We start from the raw sequence: 21916 nt of genomic DNA, 5'->3' as shown, positions 1-21916 counted from the left end.
CCTCACAGTTCCGTCAGGGAGCTGTACAAGAAGGAAACTTTTCGGATTTTGACCTTTTATTAAAATCTCGTCAATGACGAATTGGTTCCAGACACATGAAGTTGTTAATGTTTTTGTGAACATCCTCCTCCTGCTGAAGACAACTCAAGCTTTTATCAGTGAAAGACAGTGTAGTGATTCCAAAGGCTAGAGGCACACGGCTTATCTAGCAACACCTTTGGTGCCTCAGTGAGGTGATTGCTGCACCAGTCCGGACCTTCCGAAGGAGGTTGTAGAAACGATGGAGACCACGGAAAGGCCAGAGGGTCCGCCGAAGCTAATATTCGACCATATGGTGAACATACACACACACACACACTTCAACTTTGCCTACGTCTGTCATAACAATACTGCCGACTCTTGGGGTTTCTTGAAGAAAATTTCCAAAACCTGGAAATAGAAAAGAAATATTTTTAGCTTTTCCAAATGCTTGTATCTATATGGTTGTTGATGACGCCGCAGATAGAACATTACTAGAAAGTTTCCCTTGTACATTGTGGCTCCACACTGACGGAGACTTCACAAGGTCAAGATTACTGGCCAAGGTCATCATTCCTGGCCAAGGTCAGCATTCCTAGCCAAGGTCAGCATGAGACTATCGACCCAGCTTTTATATATCATCGCTTCTTTGAGATGATTCTGAGCGGATGTGATTTGTTTGTGTGCCAGACTAGATCAATAAAACTGTATAAGAGTATTTTAAACTCGCCATTTCTTCTTCTTTGCTCATAATTCGTATCCAACTTAATCTGCCCAAGGAAGTAATCAGAGTAAGATTGCCTTGTGTTACCTCAAGATATCCTTGTAGAATGTTAACCTTTTGAGTTTCATTGTTTCGTTTCATGTCTCGGTTGAAAATGAATCAGTTGAGTCTCTCTGTGATCCTTTTGTTCCGATCCACCCCCATGTGTTGGATATAGATGGCTTGGGATAATAGTTTTCCTTGCGTTTCTTCTCTCAGTAACATTAAAGCTCTGCTACATCAACAATCAAGTTCCATAAAAACACACATGTGGTGACAATGATCAACAGTCGAGGGTATTCAAGGGTGAATATTTGCCCTGGCGTGAGGACGTGAGTCAGAGGGGTGTTCAGTAAAGCCTGCTTCGGCTATAAATCACTTTAAGCCAAAGTTTATATGAACAAGAGCCGTCTAAGCAGTTCCTCTATGATTTTAGGGAAAGGTGGCGTGGATTCAGGGAGGCCGCAATGCTTAGACACATGATGGAGTGGAGGCGCCTCAAGCCCAGCGGTTTTATAGCCGTCCCACCAACTGCCAAGTTAACCCACTGATGCAGCTTCCTTGTTTCTGCTTGCGCTATCGTCTCTAGCCTGTCTGCTGTTCATCGATAAGTACTTATGGGGGGTACATCGTCCTTGTAGCCTGTTGTCCTGTGAATATATTTGCCATGGAATTCAGCCGATGCGTCAGGGATTGCATGCCACCTGTGGATGTCCCGGGCATATGTCACTTTCTCCTCATCTGAGTGACATTTGGTTTGTCATGTGTGTGCAGCACGTATGTATAAACGCTCCTTTATCCATAAGTCTAAGTTCTTTCCGGTGTTGACGCGTATGCTCCACTGAGAGTGATCTCACACTAGTTCAGGCCCCAAGCGAGACTTGCTTTCCTCCATGTTGATTAAGCTTTGGGGCGACAAAACCAGAAGAAACCTACAAATTCTGTTTGGTAGCCGAAGTCACCATTATCACAGCTGTTCAGGGCATTATTGGTTTCTAAAGACGACGGAATGAAACTTGGTTGTGCTAGCCCTTTGACATTACCCTTTGGTGTCAGGTCAATGGTACCGTTAATTCGTCCGAGGTTTTACCGTTGTGCTCAAGGGATTAACGCGAATTGAGGGGAATATTCTTTGTCCAGGATGATTCGCCTCTCGGTATATTTTTTTTTTGTAGATAGTATCACCAAGACCAGCGTCCATATTTCTTCAGTATATTTAGTAAGTTGTTCGTGCCATACGGTGCTTATGATTTTGTTGGCAAGAGCAGATGGTTGGGCGGGTCCACCTAACCTTGCCTGGGGCAGAACTGACATAACTATAGACTGACTGTATAGAGTCGGACCATCCCACCACCCAGCCAGGCCAGAAGAGGTGTACGAATGTTTTTTCTTTTTTTTCCTCTTTGTGTACGATGTCTGTTGGACCCTGACCTTCAGTAAACACCCATAGTATGACAGGGTCTGAGATTCCTTGTGTGTGTGTGTGTGTGTGTGTGTGTGTGTATGTGTGTGTGTGTGTGTGTGTGTGTGTGTGTGTGTGTGATTGTTTTTTGTAATTGCCATTTGTGTGTTAAGGGGAGAGAGTTTTACGCTCATGTTGCCCCGGCTCTTAACTTATTCTGTTTACCATGTCTTTTACTCTTCTGTGTACATATACGCACACACCCTAGCCTAAGTCAGGTACGCAATTGTCGACCACTCCCGAAGGGAGGGATGAACAGATGGGATCGACTGTTGGGCCGGCTGCCACGCCAAGAATTCGAACCCATGCAAGTCCGACCCTGCCAAGCCCTCGCTGACTTATGTCTTTCATGCTAACAGCTGTACCATGGAGACCCCTAGTGGGTGTGTGTGTGTGTGTGATCACTATTTGTGTGTTACAGGGCTTAGAAGCCACGTACCCATTTATCGACCACCTCGGAGGAAAGGATGACCACTTGGTTGTAGGCTGACTGCCATGCCCAGGATTCGAACCCTTGCGGGTACGCCATAGGCGGCTGGCCCGTGATGACTCGTGGTTCGTAACGCCAGCCACTGCACTATGGAGACCCGCAAAACATTATGGCAGCGGTGGGATTCGAACCCACGCCTCCGAAGAGACTGGTGCCTTAAACCAGCGCCTTAGACCGCTCGGCCACGCTACCGTTGGTTATTATGTATATGTTTGTGTGTGTGTGTAATCCAGTTAGATAGATGTTAGATGCCCCCTTAGTTTTATGCACCTTCACCTTCCATGCAATTAGTGTTTCTTCATTATTTCGCTGAAGGACATTCGCGTTTATGATGCTCCTGTTTTGCATGTCTTCGCAACAGTGGGTCAGTAGTTTTGTCCAACTCGTGTCCTGGGGTATTATTATCATGATCATCATTAGCAGTAGTAGTAGTAGTTTCGACATACATAAAAAGCCTGGCAGTGTACGCCTGGGAGGATAAAGCGTGTTTAAGACTTTAGCAAAGTTTACTATCACCGCACCCAGCCAGCAGGCAGGTGGGATTGGATGTTTACCACAGGGAATATGGACTTCGGTATTTGAGGCCACAACAGAAACAACTCGGGAGTGGGAAAGACCAGCGAGTTGAGGCGCGGGGGGCACGCGCCGGGTCGCCCCGATAACAACGCGCTGAAAAAATGTTGATCAGGAAACAAACAACTGTGTTAACTTTCATGATTAGATGATAAGGCTCAGAGTGTTTCTATGTCCAGGTGTTGGTGCTGGATACCCGAGAGTCGGGCCGAAATAACATTAGATCCGGAAGCTTCTCTGGGATCAGGGAGGGGAAAAATTCAGCACAGACACGAAAATAGCATCAACTGGTGCAAGATATAATCCGGCATACGCTGTCCTGGTGAATGTGATCATCTGGGCACACAAGCTGGAGTTAGTCACTGCCCTGACGTGATGGACATAATTAAAGACAGCGAGTCTGGAATTATTTACGTTATGAAGGAAAGAAAAGCTCGTATTTGTAGTTGGAGTCTGTTTACCAAATAGTTTTTTTTGTCGTGTGATTAAATTGGTTGATTGGCTTGTGTGTTGTACGGTAATCACAATGACAGTGATGAAGGTACACTTGTTAGTATATCCACAGAAGACAGATATTCTCCAGTTTAATCTTAAAGAAAACGATCGAAGGAGAGGAAATTGTAAGCACTACAGACTTTAAAGTCAATATGAAATCATATTTTTTTTTTATTAAAACTTCATTTTCACGAAGCACTGGAGACATGACGACATGTGGTCCTTCTGCTTGTGAAGTCCGGATGAATATTTGTATCTCTTAGGAAGTGAGAGAAATGTATTTAGCAAGTTCCTCGAGGGGGAAAAATGCTGCTGTTATTAGCGTTGTCCTTTCAGGGGGGAAAAAAAATCTCATTTGGACCCTTCGTCTTTACTTTAAGATATTGATAATACAGGAGGGAAGGATATGCAGTCTGTGTCATGTGCCCTCTTCGTTGTCTCCCGTGACGCGCAGGAGATACGCGGGTTTTTTTTTTCTCTACCTTATCGGGCTTCCACGGGGAGTGGGTTCAGAAACTTCCCCGCCATCTTGATCGTCAGTCCGTCTCGTCTCGTACTACAGTCTAATTATACACTACTTCACCGTCCTGTACGTGGGATAGAGAGATAAAAAGGGACTCCATGATGCGTGACGAGCTCATCTGCTGGTGGACATTGATAATGTTTTAAACTCCTAAATCTGTAGGAGGAAGACATCTTCCCTCCGACCACTCCCGCCAACACAGCAGCCAGAGGAGAGAGAGCTAAGAAGGACCTCCTTGAACTCAGGGGAAAACTCTACGAATGTGGAAAGTTTTGAGGGAAGTGTGAATGGAGAACACTTCTGAATCTGTTTAGGGTAGCTAGGGTACTCCGTGGAGGAGGTCTAGATCTGAAAAGAAAATGAGAGGTTGAATTTTGTGCTTGAAAGAAGTTGGAGTGTGTGTGTTTAAATAATTTCCCTGCTTGAGCGGTCTGTCTACTGGATGGTTAATATCATGAAAACATTTGTTTATCCCTGGTTTAGGGGTAGTGATACTGTTCGCCCAGACAACATATAGTGGTACGCCAGATTAGATTTTGATGTCGTTCACCTTGGCTACAGCTTGAGAGTTATTAGGTATTAACTGTACAATCAACTTAGAAATATTATACTTTTGTGTCTCACGTCCTGGTGTTGTGAGTGTCTTTAGCGAGCCATGAAATGTTCGCCTCATCCTGTCTTGCCTTTTGTAGATGTTCTTCCTCAGTATGTACAGCACTGAGTACTCTCCTGAACACCTCATTTGTTTTACAAATATCGGTTATGTTCCTCCTCTTAACCCTTACTGCTTTCTCCACGACAAATTTGCAAATGAGTTTCTTTATTTACGATGGAATGATATTAAAAAGAAAAAGCCTTATCTTGTAAGAGGTGACAAAGATCAACTCTACCCTCACAGTGTTAGTATTGTGTACGAAAAATGGATAAGAAGTTAGAAGACAACCTTTATTAACTGCGTTTTAGCTTTGAAATGTTGTACTGAAATTATTGACTCGTAGAGCACCTGGCGACGATACTTGAGCTCGACGATACGATCCTTGGTTATGATGACCTGGTTTTTGACCTGACCTGACTCCTAATGGTCAGTGAAAAGTTGCGCCTCATACCAAAGGGTCTTACCGCCGATCTCAAGAAGGATTGTACCTTCGTGCTCAGGGATCGTACCGTGGTACTCCAGGAGTTGATATATGACTGTAGGAGGGGCAGAGCAACATCACTGTCACACCGAATGTCGTTTTTATTGGGTGAATGATACGGACCTGGTCCAATGAGAGGGACGGGTTCGATCTGACGTCTTAAGACCGGCTCGTCTGCCTTCCTGTGTTGAGGATAGACTGTCATTGTGGTTTACCATATGTCTCTCTCATTGGCCTTTGCCCACTTTGCCCCCAGTGGAGACAGGAAGAGAGAATCATCTCGTATGTGATCGTATACCATCAGGAGAAGTTCTCTTTATATTGCTTAACTTTTGAAGAGTTTAGATTTTCAGGAGCTTTACTGGGTTTACGTAGATTATTTTGATGTAAAGAGATTCAGGACATATTACTTCTGAGTGAAATGGGTGTACGAATCATAAGGATCTACATTCATAAGGATGTACGATTCATAAATATCCATATTCATGAGCATAAGAAGATATCAAAGTGTAGGTGAAGTTCCTGTTTGATCTTTACTTGCACTCGGGGTCCCTCTACGTGATGCTAGACGCTGTCACTCAAGATTATATCTCTATTTTTTCCCTGAGTGGCTCCCTCATCATACACCTGGGCCCTGCGGCCAACTTGCACTCTCCTCTGACTCACACATTAACTTTGACTCAATCGGCACGTAGACTAGTTTCCCGACCTGTCTACACTACACTCCTGTCCCATGACCCGTCCACGCCACACACCCGTCCCGTGATCAGTCCACGCCACACGCCCGTCCCGTGATCAATCCAAGCCACACACCCGTCCCGTGATCAGTCCACGCCACACGCCCGTCCCGTGATCAGTTCACGCCACACGCCCGTCCCTTGATCAGTCCACGCCACACACCGTCACAACCAGTCAGTACCCCACACAGCATCCGCGAGACTTGCACACCACACAGCCGTCTCTCCATCACTCATATATTCGACCCCATGTTCTCCAGCTTCCACACCTTGCCATGGCGGCATTCCTCATACCTTTCTCTGTCCCCCCACGCTTAATGTATCACGTGACTCTCCTCGTCTGCTCACGTCCTCGTTTAACATCTAAATATCTTACGTGATTCACACATTCTTAAGATATTCAGACCCAGGTGCTCTAACGCTCCAGGTAGACCCACGTCAAAGGCATAGTAGCACACAGGTCTCGTGAACCCATTGCCAACCATCCGTGGAAAAAAAGAAAAATAGATTTCTGATCATCTGTAAAAAATCTTTACCGTTCTTTGTCTCCAGCAAGGCCCAGGTATACTGCATTCACTAGGGTCTTTGGCCGTTCAGCTATAATGAAGCTCTATGATGAAGCGCTCGAAGCAAATTTCTATTTAGATCTTACATTTGATTTTTCCTGCCCTCGCCTTTACGTAGGGAATGTACCGTAGTATCCACCTGGGGTCTTGGCACGCCGCACTTCCTCCATCCTCGCTGGGAAAGCAATAATCGCCGTATGTCAAGCCTCGAATATGAGTCATGGTCACCGCGCCAGACGCAGGGAGCCAAGTCTACAACCTCTGACAAATATTTCTCAATAATAGTCGACTCTGTGCCTCATAGCGTTTCGGAATATCACTCTTGATTCACTTGATGGAGGAAGATGCTCCCAAAAAAAAGATGGTTTCGACGATGTTCTTGACGTTTTGTAATTATGAAATGTTTACGACGTTAGGTATTAACATTTAATGTTGCCGTTAGGAAGGGAGGGAGTGAGCGAGTCGGGGCGAGGATTCCGATACTGTGTGGGCACAAGTGCTGCTCCCGCCCCGTGTGGTTATAACTAGAACCAGAGTCACCCAGCAAGAAAGACGCGCATTCATCATCAGAATCGTCCCGAGTCTGCTGCATATGTTATGATCATCAACCCTTTTCCTGAAGTTACCCCCTTCAGCGCGAAGGCTTAACCCATTCAGCACGGTGACTTTACGCATCGAGCTGAAAGGGAATAAGTCGTCGTACTCAGGGAATGAAATCATTGTACTCAAAGGGTTAAGCTGTCGTAATTAAGAGGTTAACGGTTTGTTTACTTACGTTTTTACTTATGCAGCGGTTATTTTGGGGATGAGTACACCCGCTCCTTTTGAAGTCGTACTGATAATGAGGTCATTATAATTTCGGCGGCGTTCGTTCGGGAGTTTTGCAACAGATAAACATCCCTTTAAGTTCCCGTTAAGCAGGGTTGTGGAATGGCCATACCTTCCGATTTTGGCACATACCCCAAACATATTTCAGGAGACACAGCTCAGTGTTGCACAAGGCAACTCTGTGGTACACCTGTGTCAATATCGAAGGGACTCTTGCTGTGGCACACCCAAATGGCCTTCGGGAATAACTTAATATCATGATATTCCTCTTTTTTCTAACATATCATACGAAGGGCTGAGTTTAACGCAGGGAGAATGTGAAGCTTGGCCTTTAACCTCTGAGACACTTAAAAAACACATCGATGTTCAGTGAGGAATGGCCGGGGTTCGGGTATGAGTTCTTCATACCATATTTCGAGATATATGAAGATATAGACCACAAGTTACAGCCGACGTGGGAGAGGGGCATTAACATGGCAAGTGGCGGGAAGGGTCTGGTTTAATTGGACTTGGCCATGGAGCAGTCACTTCTACATCGGACTGCTCTAACACTCAAGTCCTTCACATCACTGACTTGCCTTCGCTTGTTCACCAGATCAGACACAGCCTGGCCATGACTTCCCTACACCAGCGTAATTCATTACTTACCTGATATCACTCCCATCACCTCTATAACCCGCATGCTGTCAGTAACCCATTTGACCTGATAGTTCTGCCTCCATCGATGTGTTACTCCCACAACTTTACTACTACGAGATTGAAACGCGAATGAAGTCGCCTTTGGGGAGGCTTTCTCATTGGGCGGTGCAGTCTCGCCAAAGAACTTATCACTCCAAAGGAGTCTATATTTTCCTGTAACTGGATGTAGAGTCGCCTTGGTAGGGTTGTGGTGGTGGTGGTGGTAGGTGGTCAGGATGTGTAGGGAATGATAGGTGGTGGTGGAATGTCAGCAGGTAAGTGGTGCTCCTACGGGGGTTGACAGTGGGTGGCGTTGTCCGTCGGGAGGATGGGTTCGTCCTGCTTTCCTGTGTGAGTCTGGGTTACGACGGCGATGGATACGAAAACGGAGATTGAGTCGTTCACGCATTATCAAAATTATTTGTTCAGAAAGTTGGGGATGAGGTTTTTAGGGTCATACTGAAGTATTACAAGGATGGATGCAGGAGAGATGCTTATGAGTATAAGAGTGAGGTAGGATGGAGAGAAAAAGGTGTGCACCGAAAGTGAAGCTTATGGAGAGAATGAGTGTGTGGAAGGGCCACGAGCCAGGGGGGTAGTGTCAGTCAGTCATGCAGGACAGAGGAGGTGAGCAGTCATGCAGGATAGAGGAGAGATCAGTCGTACAGGACAGGTTAGAGAGGTGTGGAGACTTTGCATGCACTTGGCAGGTGGGGCCGCGACAGATGACCTACTGGGGATGGAGGGACGGGAGGCAGCTCCGCTAGCCTCCATTTGGTCCTTCTTTGCCCGGCCTTATGGGGCAGGAGGCCCCCGTTTGCCTCTCACCTCGCCTGGATCTCTGCCAAAAACCTTCACTCGTGTAGCTTTCATCTCTCCCCCCTAGACCTGAGTGCGATGCTGTGCTTCAGATCATAACAAATATTTCGTAACCAGTCGTGAGGTTTTGCCGACTGTACTTGGATGGTATCGCGCGTCTCAAGGTCTAAAAAACCATGAGTGTCTTGCTTCACACCGAGCCAAGTCTACTGTTGTATCAAACGACAGCTTTTCTCTTTGAACGGCCCTTCGAGCGTCAAGGTGCGACCCTTTGGCATGACAGTCTCGCCTTTGTCCTGACCGATAAAAGTCTGATGAAAGCTGACGTCACCACATCCAAGGGTCTTAATTTTCATGCTCAAGGGTCGTCGTACCTTTGTGCTGAAGAGGTGAAGATCCTCCATCGTCACACTTGCCTCACTCCGCGACCTCGACCTGTCAAGGACCAGGTCGGCGAATACCAGAGGAAAGAAACACGCAGTGGTCCAAACTGAGCCTGGGATTGAACCTTTGAGGTCCGGATGATGATGACAGACCGTCACCCTCGAGCCATTGAGAGCATTGCCACCTCCCATAGTTAGGCTTAGTTCGATGGGATTTTTTTTCTTTTACCGCTGCGTATGGAACGGCCCACCAACCCTTTACTGAACATTACCTGCACTCACACTGTCAGGTCTCTTACTGACTACTTCGACCAGTTACTAATAACGTTATTACTGTGTCCTGACAACACGTTGGTTGGCCCCAGTCATGTTACTCCGCTTAACTCGTCACATTCAACCTGTTTGCTATCCTTTCCATTATACTCATCATCTGCTCATCAAAATTTCTCCTTTTGTCAATCTATTACTAAGCCCTAAGTAGGGCACCTAGTCAAGATTTATATTTCGCAACCAAACGTGTGTTATTGGGTCATTATTTACCTAAACCTCCTTCAGAGTTCCCCTCCATAGTCCTGTCACTGTGGCGGTCGACCCTCCACAGTAACATTCCCACCCTTCAGCCTGAGTCAGTCTGCACTCCAGCCCGGGGTAAGACCACCTCCACCCCCCACAAATCCCTCCATATAGTTATAAAACAACACCCGGATCATAACATTGTCTCGCCAGCACCCTCCTCATCCCCGAGCCTCTCACCCCCTTCCTTTACTTGCCCCAGCAGACACCTGCTCAAGTCCCATAAAATCCTTCATAGCTTTTGGCTGCCTCACCCAGCTCAGAATATTTCTGACACAATCAACGGCCCATTTCTTTCGTCCTTTACACCTGCAGACCACGTGGGTCATAACGAAAGAGGCCAAGTACCTTATGACTGTCATAAACACTATGTGACGACTATGCGACTCGCGAATTTATGACAGTTCCAAATAGAGACCCATTTGGTGAAGTCATTTTCAGTAGAAAGTGTTAAACCCCTGAGCACCTGCGTAAACAAGCATACGGGTCATTCTAACAGGGTCGGCCACTCACTAGTACCCGTGGGTAATTAAGGTCTCATTCTCCCTGGATCGCTTGTTCACTGCTTCGGAATTCCATCAACAACCACATTAAGGAGGCTAAGATATATATATGTTTTTCTGTAAACAGTTTTAAGATTTTAGATATCTTTCTCATGCTAGAAAGTGTTGAATAACTTTTTGGTTCTTGTGCTGCACAAATTCCAGAAGATCTTTTACTCAGTCATCAGCAGCAAATGTGGTGCCGATCACTCTTATATCCCATCATCTGCAAGGATAATTGTGTGATCTTGCCCATCATTTGAGCGATGGCGGAAAAGGGAACACAGTAATGTACGTAAGGTTTAGGAACTGGGCCACTGTGATTGGGTTAGACAATATGTTACCGGATTAGTGAACGATTGACAGGAGGCAAATTATTTTTTTTTTCGGTGGGAATGAGGATCAGGGACGGTGGATGTGATCACACAACGGATTTACATCTTTTATTTTTACACAACTCGCTAAGAATAGGTAAGTCTCGGGACTCCCTCGACCAGGTTGCTGTCTTTCCTTTATTGCATCATGTACACGTGGGTTGCTGGTTGTAGATGCACAAATACAGACCGTCTCTTCATCTTTCACTTAACCTTAGACAACACGTAATTCACACACGATTCTTTATCCTCAGTCACATATTTCCTCTCTCCCTGGGGTTACGGGAGAAAGTAAACCATCCACCTCTGCTTGTCGTAAGAAGCGACCGACAGAGGCGGGAGAAAGAGGTAGGAACTCTCCCCTCATTGTAGAATCAGTTTCCAAAAGAAGGAACAGAGGGAGCTAAGCGAGAAGCGTTCCTCGAAGGCTGAGGTTTGAGTGTCTGAATGCATGTGAATGTAACCAGGATAGGAAAATGAGGGACGTAGTTGGTATGTTAATGAACCTTGTTCCTTGACTGGTTTCTGTGGTAATTTTTTCCCCCCTGAGTGATCCACAGCATGTGATAAAACACATCTGGCTACCCCTAGTATTCATCTTGACCTCGACAAGAGTGTGCTGTAGTGTACGTGGTCTGTTTACATGCCATTATTCTGCCCTAGCACATTGCCTGGTGGTGAGTAAAGCTACCCACTATAAGGACAAGACTGTTTGTTATGTATTTCACAGAGACCTCTTAACCTAGTCCAGGAATTGATATTAAATCTAGGTGTTGAATATCATGTCAAGCCGTACAGGGGATAAGGCCTTGTGAGTGTCTCAAGCCCTCCTCTTCTTTAGATTCTTCAGTGGTGTCCACCACAGTGGTGACGCAACCCACTGGTGGAACTCTGTGGTTGCCCAGGTGTAATCAGTGGAAATAAAACCCACATTTAGGAAACTGAGTCATACTACCATGCATGTAGTTTCCATTGAAGGGGAGAAATTATCTTGGATTGTTTATAGGTTTTCTGCATCCCAGTGGATCACGGCAACATTAAGACTGCATACTGACTTACAACATAAAGCTCAGTCATACATTTGTGGGCAGCACTATATTCAAGTCTGTATGTTATTACCTATTTATAATGTGGGGGGTTCACTCTCGTGGGGCTCCATCTCTTGGATATTCTCAGCTGTTGTAAAAAAAAATCTAAACTGTGTTCTGTACACATTCACTATTTACAAATCGTAAGTTTATGCGTTCAGTACTTTTATGCTATAAAGACACTTCTCCATATCCATTCTTACAGGTTTCAGTAGTTGATATCAAGTTATGGCCTCTAATTGTCTTGTCCCTCCATCTTTGGAAGAACTGTTCTCTATTTTCATCAGAAAGCTGATTCAGAATGACTGTACTTGAGAAACAGATTATGTTGACGTGAGTGCTTTCTTTTCGTTTGCCGGCAGACTGTTTGTCACCTTTACTCCTCTGATGTGGGACTCTGGCAGCAGATTAGAGACAAAGTCAACTCCCAAGTCCCCTCTCGTAAACACTTTCATAGGGCATATATCCTGCTAGATAATGTGTATATCAAGGCCTTTTTTTTCTTTTTTTTTTTTTGACTCCCTCGTGACCTTGGCATCATCTGCATACATGTTCAGATAGGAGTCCATCTCTTCCATAGAACAAGGAAAGCAGTGATCCCAAGACAGAATCCTTCGGCACTCCGCTCATGGCCTAAACCCAGCTCTTGAAGGCTACACCTGACATGTGATTTTGGGTGTTTGTGTTTGGTTCTCGAAGCATTGGACTGATTCTACATCTGCCCAGGAAGATGCTGAAGCGGGCTGTTGTACCTCTAAGGTTTGTAGGATGTTGAGGTTAAATGGTGTAAATGTTATTGTTTGATGTTGAAGCGAAGTGGTGAACATACTTGGGATGCGTCTTGTAGAGGTGCACATCATCTGGTGTGTATATGTTTCTTGTGTGTTTTTTTTTAAGCTGTTTGGTTGATGTGATATATTTAGCTGTGCAAGGCAGCATCCCGACCTCGCGTGTTTCTCGAAGGGGTCTGAAGTAATAGTCATAAACACTTGTGTTAGGTAATAGACATCTGCTTTGTTTGCTCCTGTCAAATCAATACGGTCACGACTTGCAGTATCTCCCCGAAAGCTATTGTAGTACTTGTGATTCTGCTGTAATTTTCGTATTTCTTGGACTCACTTTGGTTGGAAACCTTAACAATATAGGACTTTGGAAACAGAAACATGATATTCCCAGCCATGTATTTATTAATATAATATATTCATATACAGATCCATACATACATTTTTGCGACATTTGTAGTACACAAGGAATCAAGGAAATGTGATTTAAGTGTGAACTAAACTAAAAGAAATTATCCACACATTTGGATTTCTTCCCCTCTTCACAGAAAATGGTGGATGGTCAACGGTTATTGGTAAACTGAAAATTAGTGTATTGTGGGAAAGTGTCATGTTCATGGCCTGTCGTCCCATATCCCTCGACAGCGTATAAAGGTTGTAACCCATGGCCGCCTAGGTTCAATCGTCCATCCCGGTGCAAGTAAACTGTTCACGTTTTAGGCATATATAGCGGCTGGAGACCAACACGGGCCGAGCGAGTAGGCGAGGGGAGTGGTGCGTGGCAGTCACCACCCGGGCTGTTCCATGTCTGTATGTGTGTGTCTGACTCAGTGACGCTCCGACTCGAGATGATGGGTGTCCGAGGATCAGGTACTGACGTTAACACACACACCACTGCCCCACCGCCCACTCCTCACCTCCTTGTGATACTACAATGACTCCACACTAACAGTATTAGCGTTATACAAATACACGACAGAATGGAAAAAAAGGAGAAAGAATTAGTCGACGAAAAGACAGTACGTTATGATTACGATGGAAATATTGAGGGATATACTGATCCAGGTGTTATATGGGCGCCATGTTCACCAGGAACACAGCGTCTGGCCACGAACGTTGAAGATTGAGGTGTTGGCAGTTCTTGGGGCTTCTTTAGACGAACAGGCTGCGGCCTACGGGCTGGAAGGTCAACAAAGACATACGTAAGACAGGTGATGGTTGCCTGAGAGGTAGTTATGTCATTATGATCACAAAGGATAGCATTACTGCACAGGGATTATATTTCATATCTTTCGGCATATGTGACAGTCAGATATCTCTATAGCAAGGTATTCATGTGGAAAGGAGTGTAGGGAGGCTTGTGTCTCAAAGAGGAAGGTAAACCATCTCATGTGAAGATGCTGTTCTGTGTTACATCCAATACTTACTCTATGCCACTAACTTGGTACTTTAGAGCTGCTGAAACAAAGGGTGACATGGTATTAGTAAACTGTTGTGTCTCATGCTCTCTCCTGTCTCTGAAGATAACTATATACGAGAATAAAGGACTTTACACAGTAATCTAGATATAAGAACATACATATAACTGTACAAATACTTGTTCATACTCATCTACGGTTGCAAGATAGTTAAATCTTTTTATAGTACGAGATGAATTGAAAGAGTAAGAAATGAAATATAACATTAAACTCTCAGTCAAAAGTGAGAAGGAAGCAGTTCTTGTAAGTTTTACATCAATGAGCAAAGCAAACAAGGCTTGGTGTTAAGAGCTGTCTAATTTCCCTGTAAGTTGTTTGATACATTTAGTGCTTGAGCTAGATTTAGTATGATTAGAATTGTTATTAATTCTGGATATATCTAGGTTTAAGATAATGTTAGAGTGAGACCCAATGCTTGTATTATCAGTCTGCTGATGCTGTCATCCACAGATATGACCTGCTGCCACAATTCTGGTAGTCGTATTGGCAAATTAGGAGCATCTTATTAGGAAAGACTGGAGAAGTATCGCTTGTGTTAAGTCTGTTTAGATGTTCGTATTACTGTTAACAGTATACTGTTGATATGACCCTGTTGACTTTACCTGAGGAGACATTCGGCCCACAGAACCGGCACGTCCCTTCGCCTTCGCCTTATTAGCGACCTGCTCTGCATTGTCTGCACGTTCCTCAGCTTCCTCCAGCTCCTGCTGGGCCTTGCGGAATTTGGCTAAGTTGAGGGCAGCGATCTCTTCAGCCTCCTCGATCTGGCGCTTGTAGGTCTTGATCTTCTGCTGAAGCTTGTCGACCAGGTCCTGCATCCTTTCGTGGTTCTTCTTGTCCTCGTCGGACTGGAAGGTGAGTTCCTTGATGCGCCTCTCGCATTTCCTCAGGTTCTTCTGAGCGTCGGCGTGGCGGCGTGCCTCATCGTCCAGTTGGGTTTCCAGCTCACGGACGCGGCTCTCCAGCTTGGCGATAGCCTTCTTTGTGGCCTTCATGGCGTTGCCCTCAACTTCCTCCAGGCGAACCTGCAGTTCCTTCACGGAAACTTCGAGAGCCTTCCTCATCTTCTCCTGAGTCTGTGCGTGCTCTTGCTCAGCGCGGAGCTCGTCCGCAAGGCGGGCTGCGTCAACCATGGCTTTCTTGGCTTTCTCCTCTGAGTTCTTGGCCTCGTTGAGCATCTCGTCAAGATCAGCCTATGAGAAGAGAGGAGGGAAGTAAGACAAGAGTAGCGTGTTACTGCTATGTGATATCTCTAAATATTAAATACATGTATACGTGAATTACTTTGTGTGTGTGTGTGAGTGTGTGTGTGCGCGTTGACGCACCTGCTGGGAGTGCAGCCACTGACCTGCAGGAGCGATATAAAAAGGGCCTTGGAGTTTAATTTTATATACATTTATGTATGTCTCATATGACATGTACTGTATTAGGTCGCAACCGTCACCACTTGGCACATGAGACTTCGAACCCAGACCATTGAAATAATAGTACAGTGAGCTAAACCGCTGGGCTATTGTCCAATGTTGGCTGCGCGGTTTAGCTCATCTGCGTGTATCATTTCGATGGTCTCTGTTCAAATCTCTTGCTCCCAGTGGTGATTGCCGTATATATATATATATATATATATATATATATATATATATATATATATATATATATATATATATATATATATGTATGAGAGAAATGTAAGAGCTCCATCAAAGGGGTCTTAGGATTCTTTTGTATTTATATATATATATATATATATATATATATATATATATATATATATATATATATATATATATATATATATATGAGAGAGAGAGAACTTTACATACATTTGTTTTTCATGTCACTGATATCAGTATTAAGATACTACTTTCTGTGAGTTTAAGACAAGGTTGTTCTTTCTCCGACCATGAGTGTAAGATTCTTACGTGCAATGTTTGCAGCTCTCCCTCAAGTTTCCTCTTGGCCATGGTCAGGGATCCGTTCTGCGCTGTGAGCTCATTGAGATGATCGCTGGCTTCAGCGAGATCAGCCTCGGCTTGACGACGCCCGCGGTCGGACTGCTCGAGAAGGGTGCGAGATTCTTCAAGCTCTCCGTGAAGAGCATTAGCGCGGCGCTCGGCGATGCCGTACTGTTCACGGTACTCTGAGGCAAGACGTTGCTCCTCCTCCACTCTGGTCTGGAGGTCTTTCATCTCACCCTGGAGTTTCTTGATGTGCTTCTGTAGGTCGGCGTTGGCTTTGTTGGAGTGGTCGAGAGCGATCTCGAGCTCGTTGATGTCAGACTCAAGCTTCTTCTTCATGCGAAGAGCCTCAGCCTTGCCCTTCGCTTCAGCCTCGAGAGACGCTTGCATGGAGTCGATGGCGCGCTGGTGGCACTTCCTGTAGAGGGAGAAATTACCTGTGAGTTCGATTGAAGCGGTGCTTCATTAGTGAGTAATTCATCCTTACATTTGCATAGTTTTGAATTTAATGAATGTGATTTTCCGGACATTTGAAAACAATTACGTACCTGGTGTTGTCGAACTCCTCTTCCTTCTCCTGGATGCGTCTGTCGATTTCCTGTCTGACCTGGCTGAGCTCGAGCTGTGCACGGAGCACTTTGTTCTCCTCCTGTTCAAGGGCAGCTTCAGCTTCCTCAAGGGCGGCCTGAAGTTCTTCCTTCTCGATTTCGAGACGCTTGCGGTTCTTTTCGACCTCGTGAAGGGATCGTCCACCCTCGCCGATCTGGTCCATCAGGTCCTTGATCTCATCGGCAAGGTTCTTATTCTCACGACGAACGGAATCGAGTTGCTCAAGGTTTTCCTCATAAGCGGCTTTCACACGGAAGAGCTCAGTGGAGTAGTTGCGACATTCCTTCTGGGAGGCATCCAGTTCGGCGGCAAGATCATCAACCTTCATCTTCCACTCGGAGATGATCTTGTCGAAGTTCTTCTGTTTCTTCTCAGCGGCGTTAGCTAGAGTCTGAGCTCGCTCGACCTCAATCTGCATATCCTCAAGCTCGGCGCAGACACGCTGTTTGGTCTTTTCCAGGTTCATGTTCTTAACATTGAGCTGTTCGATCTGTTGTTCAGCTTCCTCGAGGCGGGCAGCAAGCTTCAAGCGTGCAGCTTCAAGCTCCTCAGCACGGGCAACGCCTTCAGACTCATACTTGGCGCGCCACATCTGAGCCTCAGCGTTGGACTTGGACAGTTGGCGTTGGAGGTCGGCCTTTGCCTCACCTTCCTCATCCAGCTGCTCGCGAAGACCGTCGATGTCATGCTCCAGGTTGCGGAACTTTCCTAGAAGAGTTGCTCGTTCCTGTGGAGAGAAAGAAAAAAAATTTTAAGGATTCTCTGGATTGGTAAATATGTAATTTATTTCCTAAAACGATATGATTACAGATTAAGAGCAAATTACGTCAAACTAATGGTAAACGGCCGAATCTTCAATATCTACCCTGCTCTCATCGTCTGCGAGCTTCCTGGTGTCTTCAAGTTGGTTGGTGAGGGACAGCTTCAGCTTGGAAAGCTGGCCGATTTGGCTCTCGGCTTCTTCAACTTGGCGCAGCAGGTCAGCATTCTCGACGGCGAGCTTCTTCTTGGCGGCATCGAAGTCGTTGAGGGTGCGGTTGGCTTCATCAAGTTTGGACTGGATTTCGTTACACTGGTGCTGGAGTTGCTTGGTCATCTTCTCAGCAGCCGCCTAGGGAACGGGAGGGGGTCATCCTATGTCCTTGACCCCATACTCTGCCCTCGAATATTTTCTCTTCAATTTTGTTTCAGCAGATTTAAGTTAAGTGACGATCGAGAAAAATCCTTATCGTTTCATGAAACTTGTAATGATATATTTATTGTCACACTAACGCGAGGGACTTTTATTCCACATGATACTTATGAAAACAAGGAAATTTGATGAGGACACAAGACAGGAACGATCAGGAACAGTCTAGAGTAGTCCTAAAGGATACACTATAGGTCGAGTAAAAAGCTAGAGGACGTAAGCGTTCACAGTGAGATAGGTAATGGTAACAGGCAAAATTCAAATGTTGTTTACCTCCTACATGGTGCAGATAACACACTTATCTCAATAGGAGTCAAAGGACATTGTTGACGGTGGAATTCTAATGAAAGGGGGAAAAGTTGACAGAAGTCAAATATTGCAGACTAGTCGGTAGGGAAATGGCATATGTGATCCAGCTGAACAATTCTAATCGTTCTTGGAAAGTATGATAGACAGTATTATCATACAGGAAATGTCTTATGATCATTGGAAGGGTCATAATTGCCAATCTAGTCACGACTACAAGGAAGGCAGCTTCCTGCTAGTGGTTTTGGAAGACTAAAGGTCAAGGCATGCATTGGGAGGGCTACTAAACGCGACCTGCCGGGTCAACATTATGACCTCGGCTGACTGCTGCCATTGCAGATGTGATGATCTAACTTAAACAGATCTTCCAACAAATGGGACAACAGTTATACATCCTAATTTCTGTGAAAGTTGCTAGACATAGTGACGTTCAACATTCGAGACAGGTTTAACAAGAATCCACATTTTGATTATTAGCTTTCTAAACACATCGGCGATCTTCAACGACTGGAACATTGTGGAGACAAATATTCACATTCTTTAAAAATATTATTATTATAATCATTAGTTGTCTAAAACATGGCGGCGTAAGTTTGACGATCGAGACATATTGAGAACAAATATTTGACAATCTTAATGATTAGCTTTCTAAGTGACGTGTTGTGCCTAGAATTTTAGCAGTGTATGCTAATACCAAGAGATGTGTGACTGACACCACGTGTGTTTTACCTTGTCTGTGGTCATGTGATCTGTAGCACACTTCAGATCATCAGTTTGATTCTTCAAATTACCCTTTTCCTTCTCAAGCCTGTTAGAATAGTCTGTGTTAGCAGTGGGAGAAGTGGTACAGAAAATTACAAATGAGCATTTGGTAGTAATGTAGGTAATTCCCCGTGATTTTATGGATGACGGTCTGAGATGGGCCTCCTATAAGTAGAGGGACTTGTCATCCACAAAATTTGAGAATTGCCTCCGTCTTATGGAGGAAAAAAAATTAAAACTGGAATCAGCCATTAGATGAATTAGTGTGTAGAGCGTGTGTGTGTGGGGGTGGGTCGGCAATGGTGGTAGTTTTTACCTTCTCGTTACTGAGAATATCTGCTGCAGATCGAGCGTCATTGAGTTCCGAGGAGAGTGTTGTCTTTTCACGCTCCGCCCTGTGGTGATGTAAGAGTAAAAACTACGTACTGTTCAGGAGAGATGAAACTCCCCAAGAATAACCAGATTGACTTGGATAGGGAAGAGATTACTAGATAACTGGGTAAAGGAGAAAAAAAAAAATACCAAAGGTAAAAGAAAAAGCAGAACTCTTGTCTAAAAGAAAAAGCGTCTCTCAGCTTATAAGCAAAGGATGAGGGGACCGAATGCCGAGGTGGTTGGCAAGTCGGCGGGCCCTAGAACTAAGGAAAGAAAGTCTGAGGTCGGTGGTGGCCAGTGAATTTTACCTTATCGCGGGCAAGACCGTCCGTGGCAGACTTAGCATCATCAGCATCACGCTTCAAGGAGTCCTTATCCTTCTCAATCCTATTCAAATGCAGGGGTTACAGACCACCAAATAAGATAAAGAAAAATAAATGAACAGCGCTTGGTTATCAGTTAGCAAAGGAAAATGCCCTGAGACCTGCTCTACAGTTAGCACTGTTAGGTAACTTAAAAAGCTCATTAGAAAAAAGTAGTACGTTGAAAAATAATGATTATGATTTCTATTGATTAGCAATGGCTCTGTTGAGATAATCACCTGTAGGAAAATTGGCTTACATTTATGATTTTCACAAAGCTGTTCATATCCTGATTTCTCAATTATTAACCTGAGTTATATGTCATTATTAAAAGCAGTTCAATACAACGTGCACTAACCTGGCCTTCATCTTATTCAAGTGGTCGATCTGTTCAGACATCTCACCAACGGCATCGTTGTGCTTCTTACGGAGGTTTGCGAGCGCAGCCTCATGCTGGATGTTGGACTCCTCTAAGTCTCGCCTGAGTTTGGCCAGCTCAGTTTCTCGCTTCTTGTTCAACTCAATCTGGGCAGCTGTGGCACCACCAGCTTCATCAAGGCGCTCGCCCAGCTCTTCAAGCTCACGTCCCAGATGAGTCTTTGATTTCTCGGCCTTGGCACGAGCCTGGCGTTCATGCTCAAGCTCTTCCTCGAGCTCCTCAATTCGAGCCTGAAGTTCCTTGATCTGTTTCTGAAGCTTGGAAACAAGACCCTGTTCATCCTCTAGTTTTGAGGCAAGAGAAGAAACTTCCTTGTCCTTACGCTGGATTGTCTGTTCGAGTTCCTTCTTGTTGCGCTCTAGATCTGCAACAGCCTCTTGTGTTAGCTTCAGGTCACCCTCAACCTTCCTCTTGGCCTTTTCAACCTCAGCTCGTAGCTTCTTCTCCCTTTCCAGAGAGTCTTCGAGCTCATCAAGAGTTTGTTCCAGTTTAGCTTTGACCTTGTTGAGGTGATTGCATTTGTCTTCAATGGCCTGTAGGTCTTCGGCGGTCTTTTGATTGCATTCTTGAAGGTGTTTCTTTTCCTTGTTGATCTTATTGATGAGCTCATCCTGATGGGCAATTTCATCGTTTAGGTTGCGAATCTGGTGGTCCTTGGTTGCCTTGTCCTGCTCAGCCTTTTGGACTGTCAGTTCAAGGTCTTCGATATCTTTCTTTAGTCCACTGAGTTCCTGTTCTATCTTCTTCTTGCCCTGGAATAGTTGGTTGCGAGCTTCCTCCTCCTGCTGCAGCCGTTCTGTGGTTTCCTGAGGGAGGGTAAGATGCCTTGGGTCACCATTCCAAAATCATAATCAGGGCTTATTGAGTATGAACATGGTCACACAAAACACTAAGACACAAACACTGCTAAAAGCTATCGAACACGACACATGGGATGGGGAAATCGTGGTAAGTCCTACCTCCACGGTTGGGTGGGGAGCGTATAAGGAACCCATGCTAGCTACAGCTAGAGTGTACAAGGGAAGTGAACAAGGGGAGGGGTAGGGGCTACTCGTTACAGATCGTACACAAGACCACAGTGAGAAGCTGGGTCGTTCGTATATCGCTGCCTGGGCCAGACTGGATGTAGAGGCTCCCCTCAACCCCAACTCAGCGAGGTTGAGTCATGAACCCACACCTGGCCCAGCTCATCACCGCTTACGTAAACAACCCACCCACATCAAAGTCTAAATTTATCCCCCCTTCCCCCCAATATTTTCTCACAGATGAGTTCCGCGTTTAAAAAAGAAAAAAAGGACTTGCAGGTTTGCGAGTGTGTGCAAATGCCAATATTTAATTTAGAAATATTTGAAGGTATTCAAAGGAGGGTATGGCTGCAAAATTGTACATGACTTCATACTCACTTCAGCACACTTGTTTACCAGGGGAGCTAAATAAAGCAATGAGGGGTAAACTGCGAGGGTGTTGACGTGACGAATGTTAGTGGTGGAGAGTGTGCGTGGGAGCCGACGAGATCTTGCCTCTAAAGGGGATTAGTGGGAATGTATGTTCAGGGACTATTGGGTTCTGGAAGTTTTTACTTCTGCAAGGTATTTTGGCAATACTTAC

At 45.1% G+C, this 21916-nt stretch overlaps 2 protein-coding genes and 1 non-coding gene across 52 annotated transcripts in view; 1 reads left to right on the top strand and 2 right to left on the bottom strand.

Moving 5' to 3' along the window:
- LOC139764536 (allantoinase, mitochondrial) overlaps positions 1-21916 on the top strand; it is a 117206-nt gene that overhangs the window by 41130 nt on the left and 54160 nt on the right. The window lies entirely within an intron of this gene.
- TRNAL-AAG (transfer RNA leucine (anticodon AAG)) lies at positions 2844-2925 on the bottom strand. The gene has a single exon. It is a non-coding gene; the product is annotated as a tRNA-Leu (tRNA).
- LOC139764530 (myosin heavy chain, muscle-like) overlaps positions 13218-21916 on the bottom strand; it is a 35757-nt gene continuing 27058 nt past the window's right edge. For 23 of the 50 annotated variants that reach the window (XM_071691236.1, XM_071691217.1, XM_071691215.1 and 20 more), the window contains exons 17-23: positions 20228-21114; positions 19449-19527; positions 17741-17986; positions 16815-17602; positions 16231-16684; positions 14911-15501; positions 13218-14009 (exon numbers count right to left, since the gene is read on the bottom strand). In XM_071691236.1, the coding sequence (XP_071547337.1) occupies positions 13983-14009; positions 14911-15501; positions 16231-16684; positions 16815-17602; positions 17741-17986; positions 19449-19527; positions 20228-21114 (3072 nt within the window). In that variant the 3' untranslated portion in view covers positions 13218-13982. Of the gene's footprint in view, positions 14010-14257; positions 14286-14910; positions 15502-16230; positions 16685-16814; positions 17603-17740; positions 17987-19099; positions 19179-19448; positions 19528-19815; positions 19895-20227; positions 21115-21916 lie in introns of all 50 variants that reach the window. The other 27 variants (XM_071691247.1, XM_071691212.1, XM_071691219.1 and 24 more) reach the window with 4 other exon arrangements.

Source organism: Panulirus ornatus, chromosome 50 (genome assembly GCF_036320965.1).
Source record: "Panulirus ornatus isolate Po-2019 chromosome 50, ASM3632096v1, whole genome shotgun sequence".
Classification (NCBI taxonomy): domain Eukaryota; kingdom Metazoa; phylum Arthropoda; class Malacostraca; order Decapoda; family Palinuridae; genus Panulirus; species Panulirus ornatus.
Note: the sequence above shows the minus strand (reverse complement) of the source record. Positions and strands in the feature narration are given on the sequence as shown.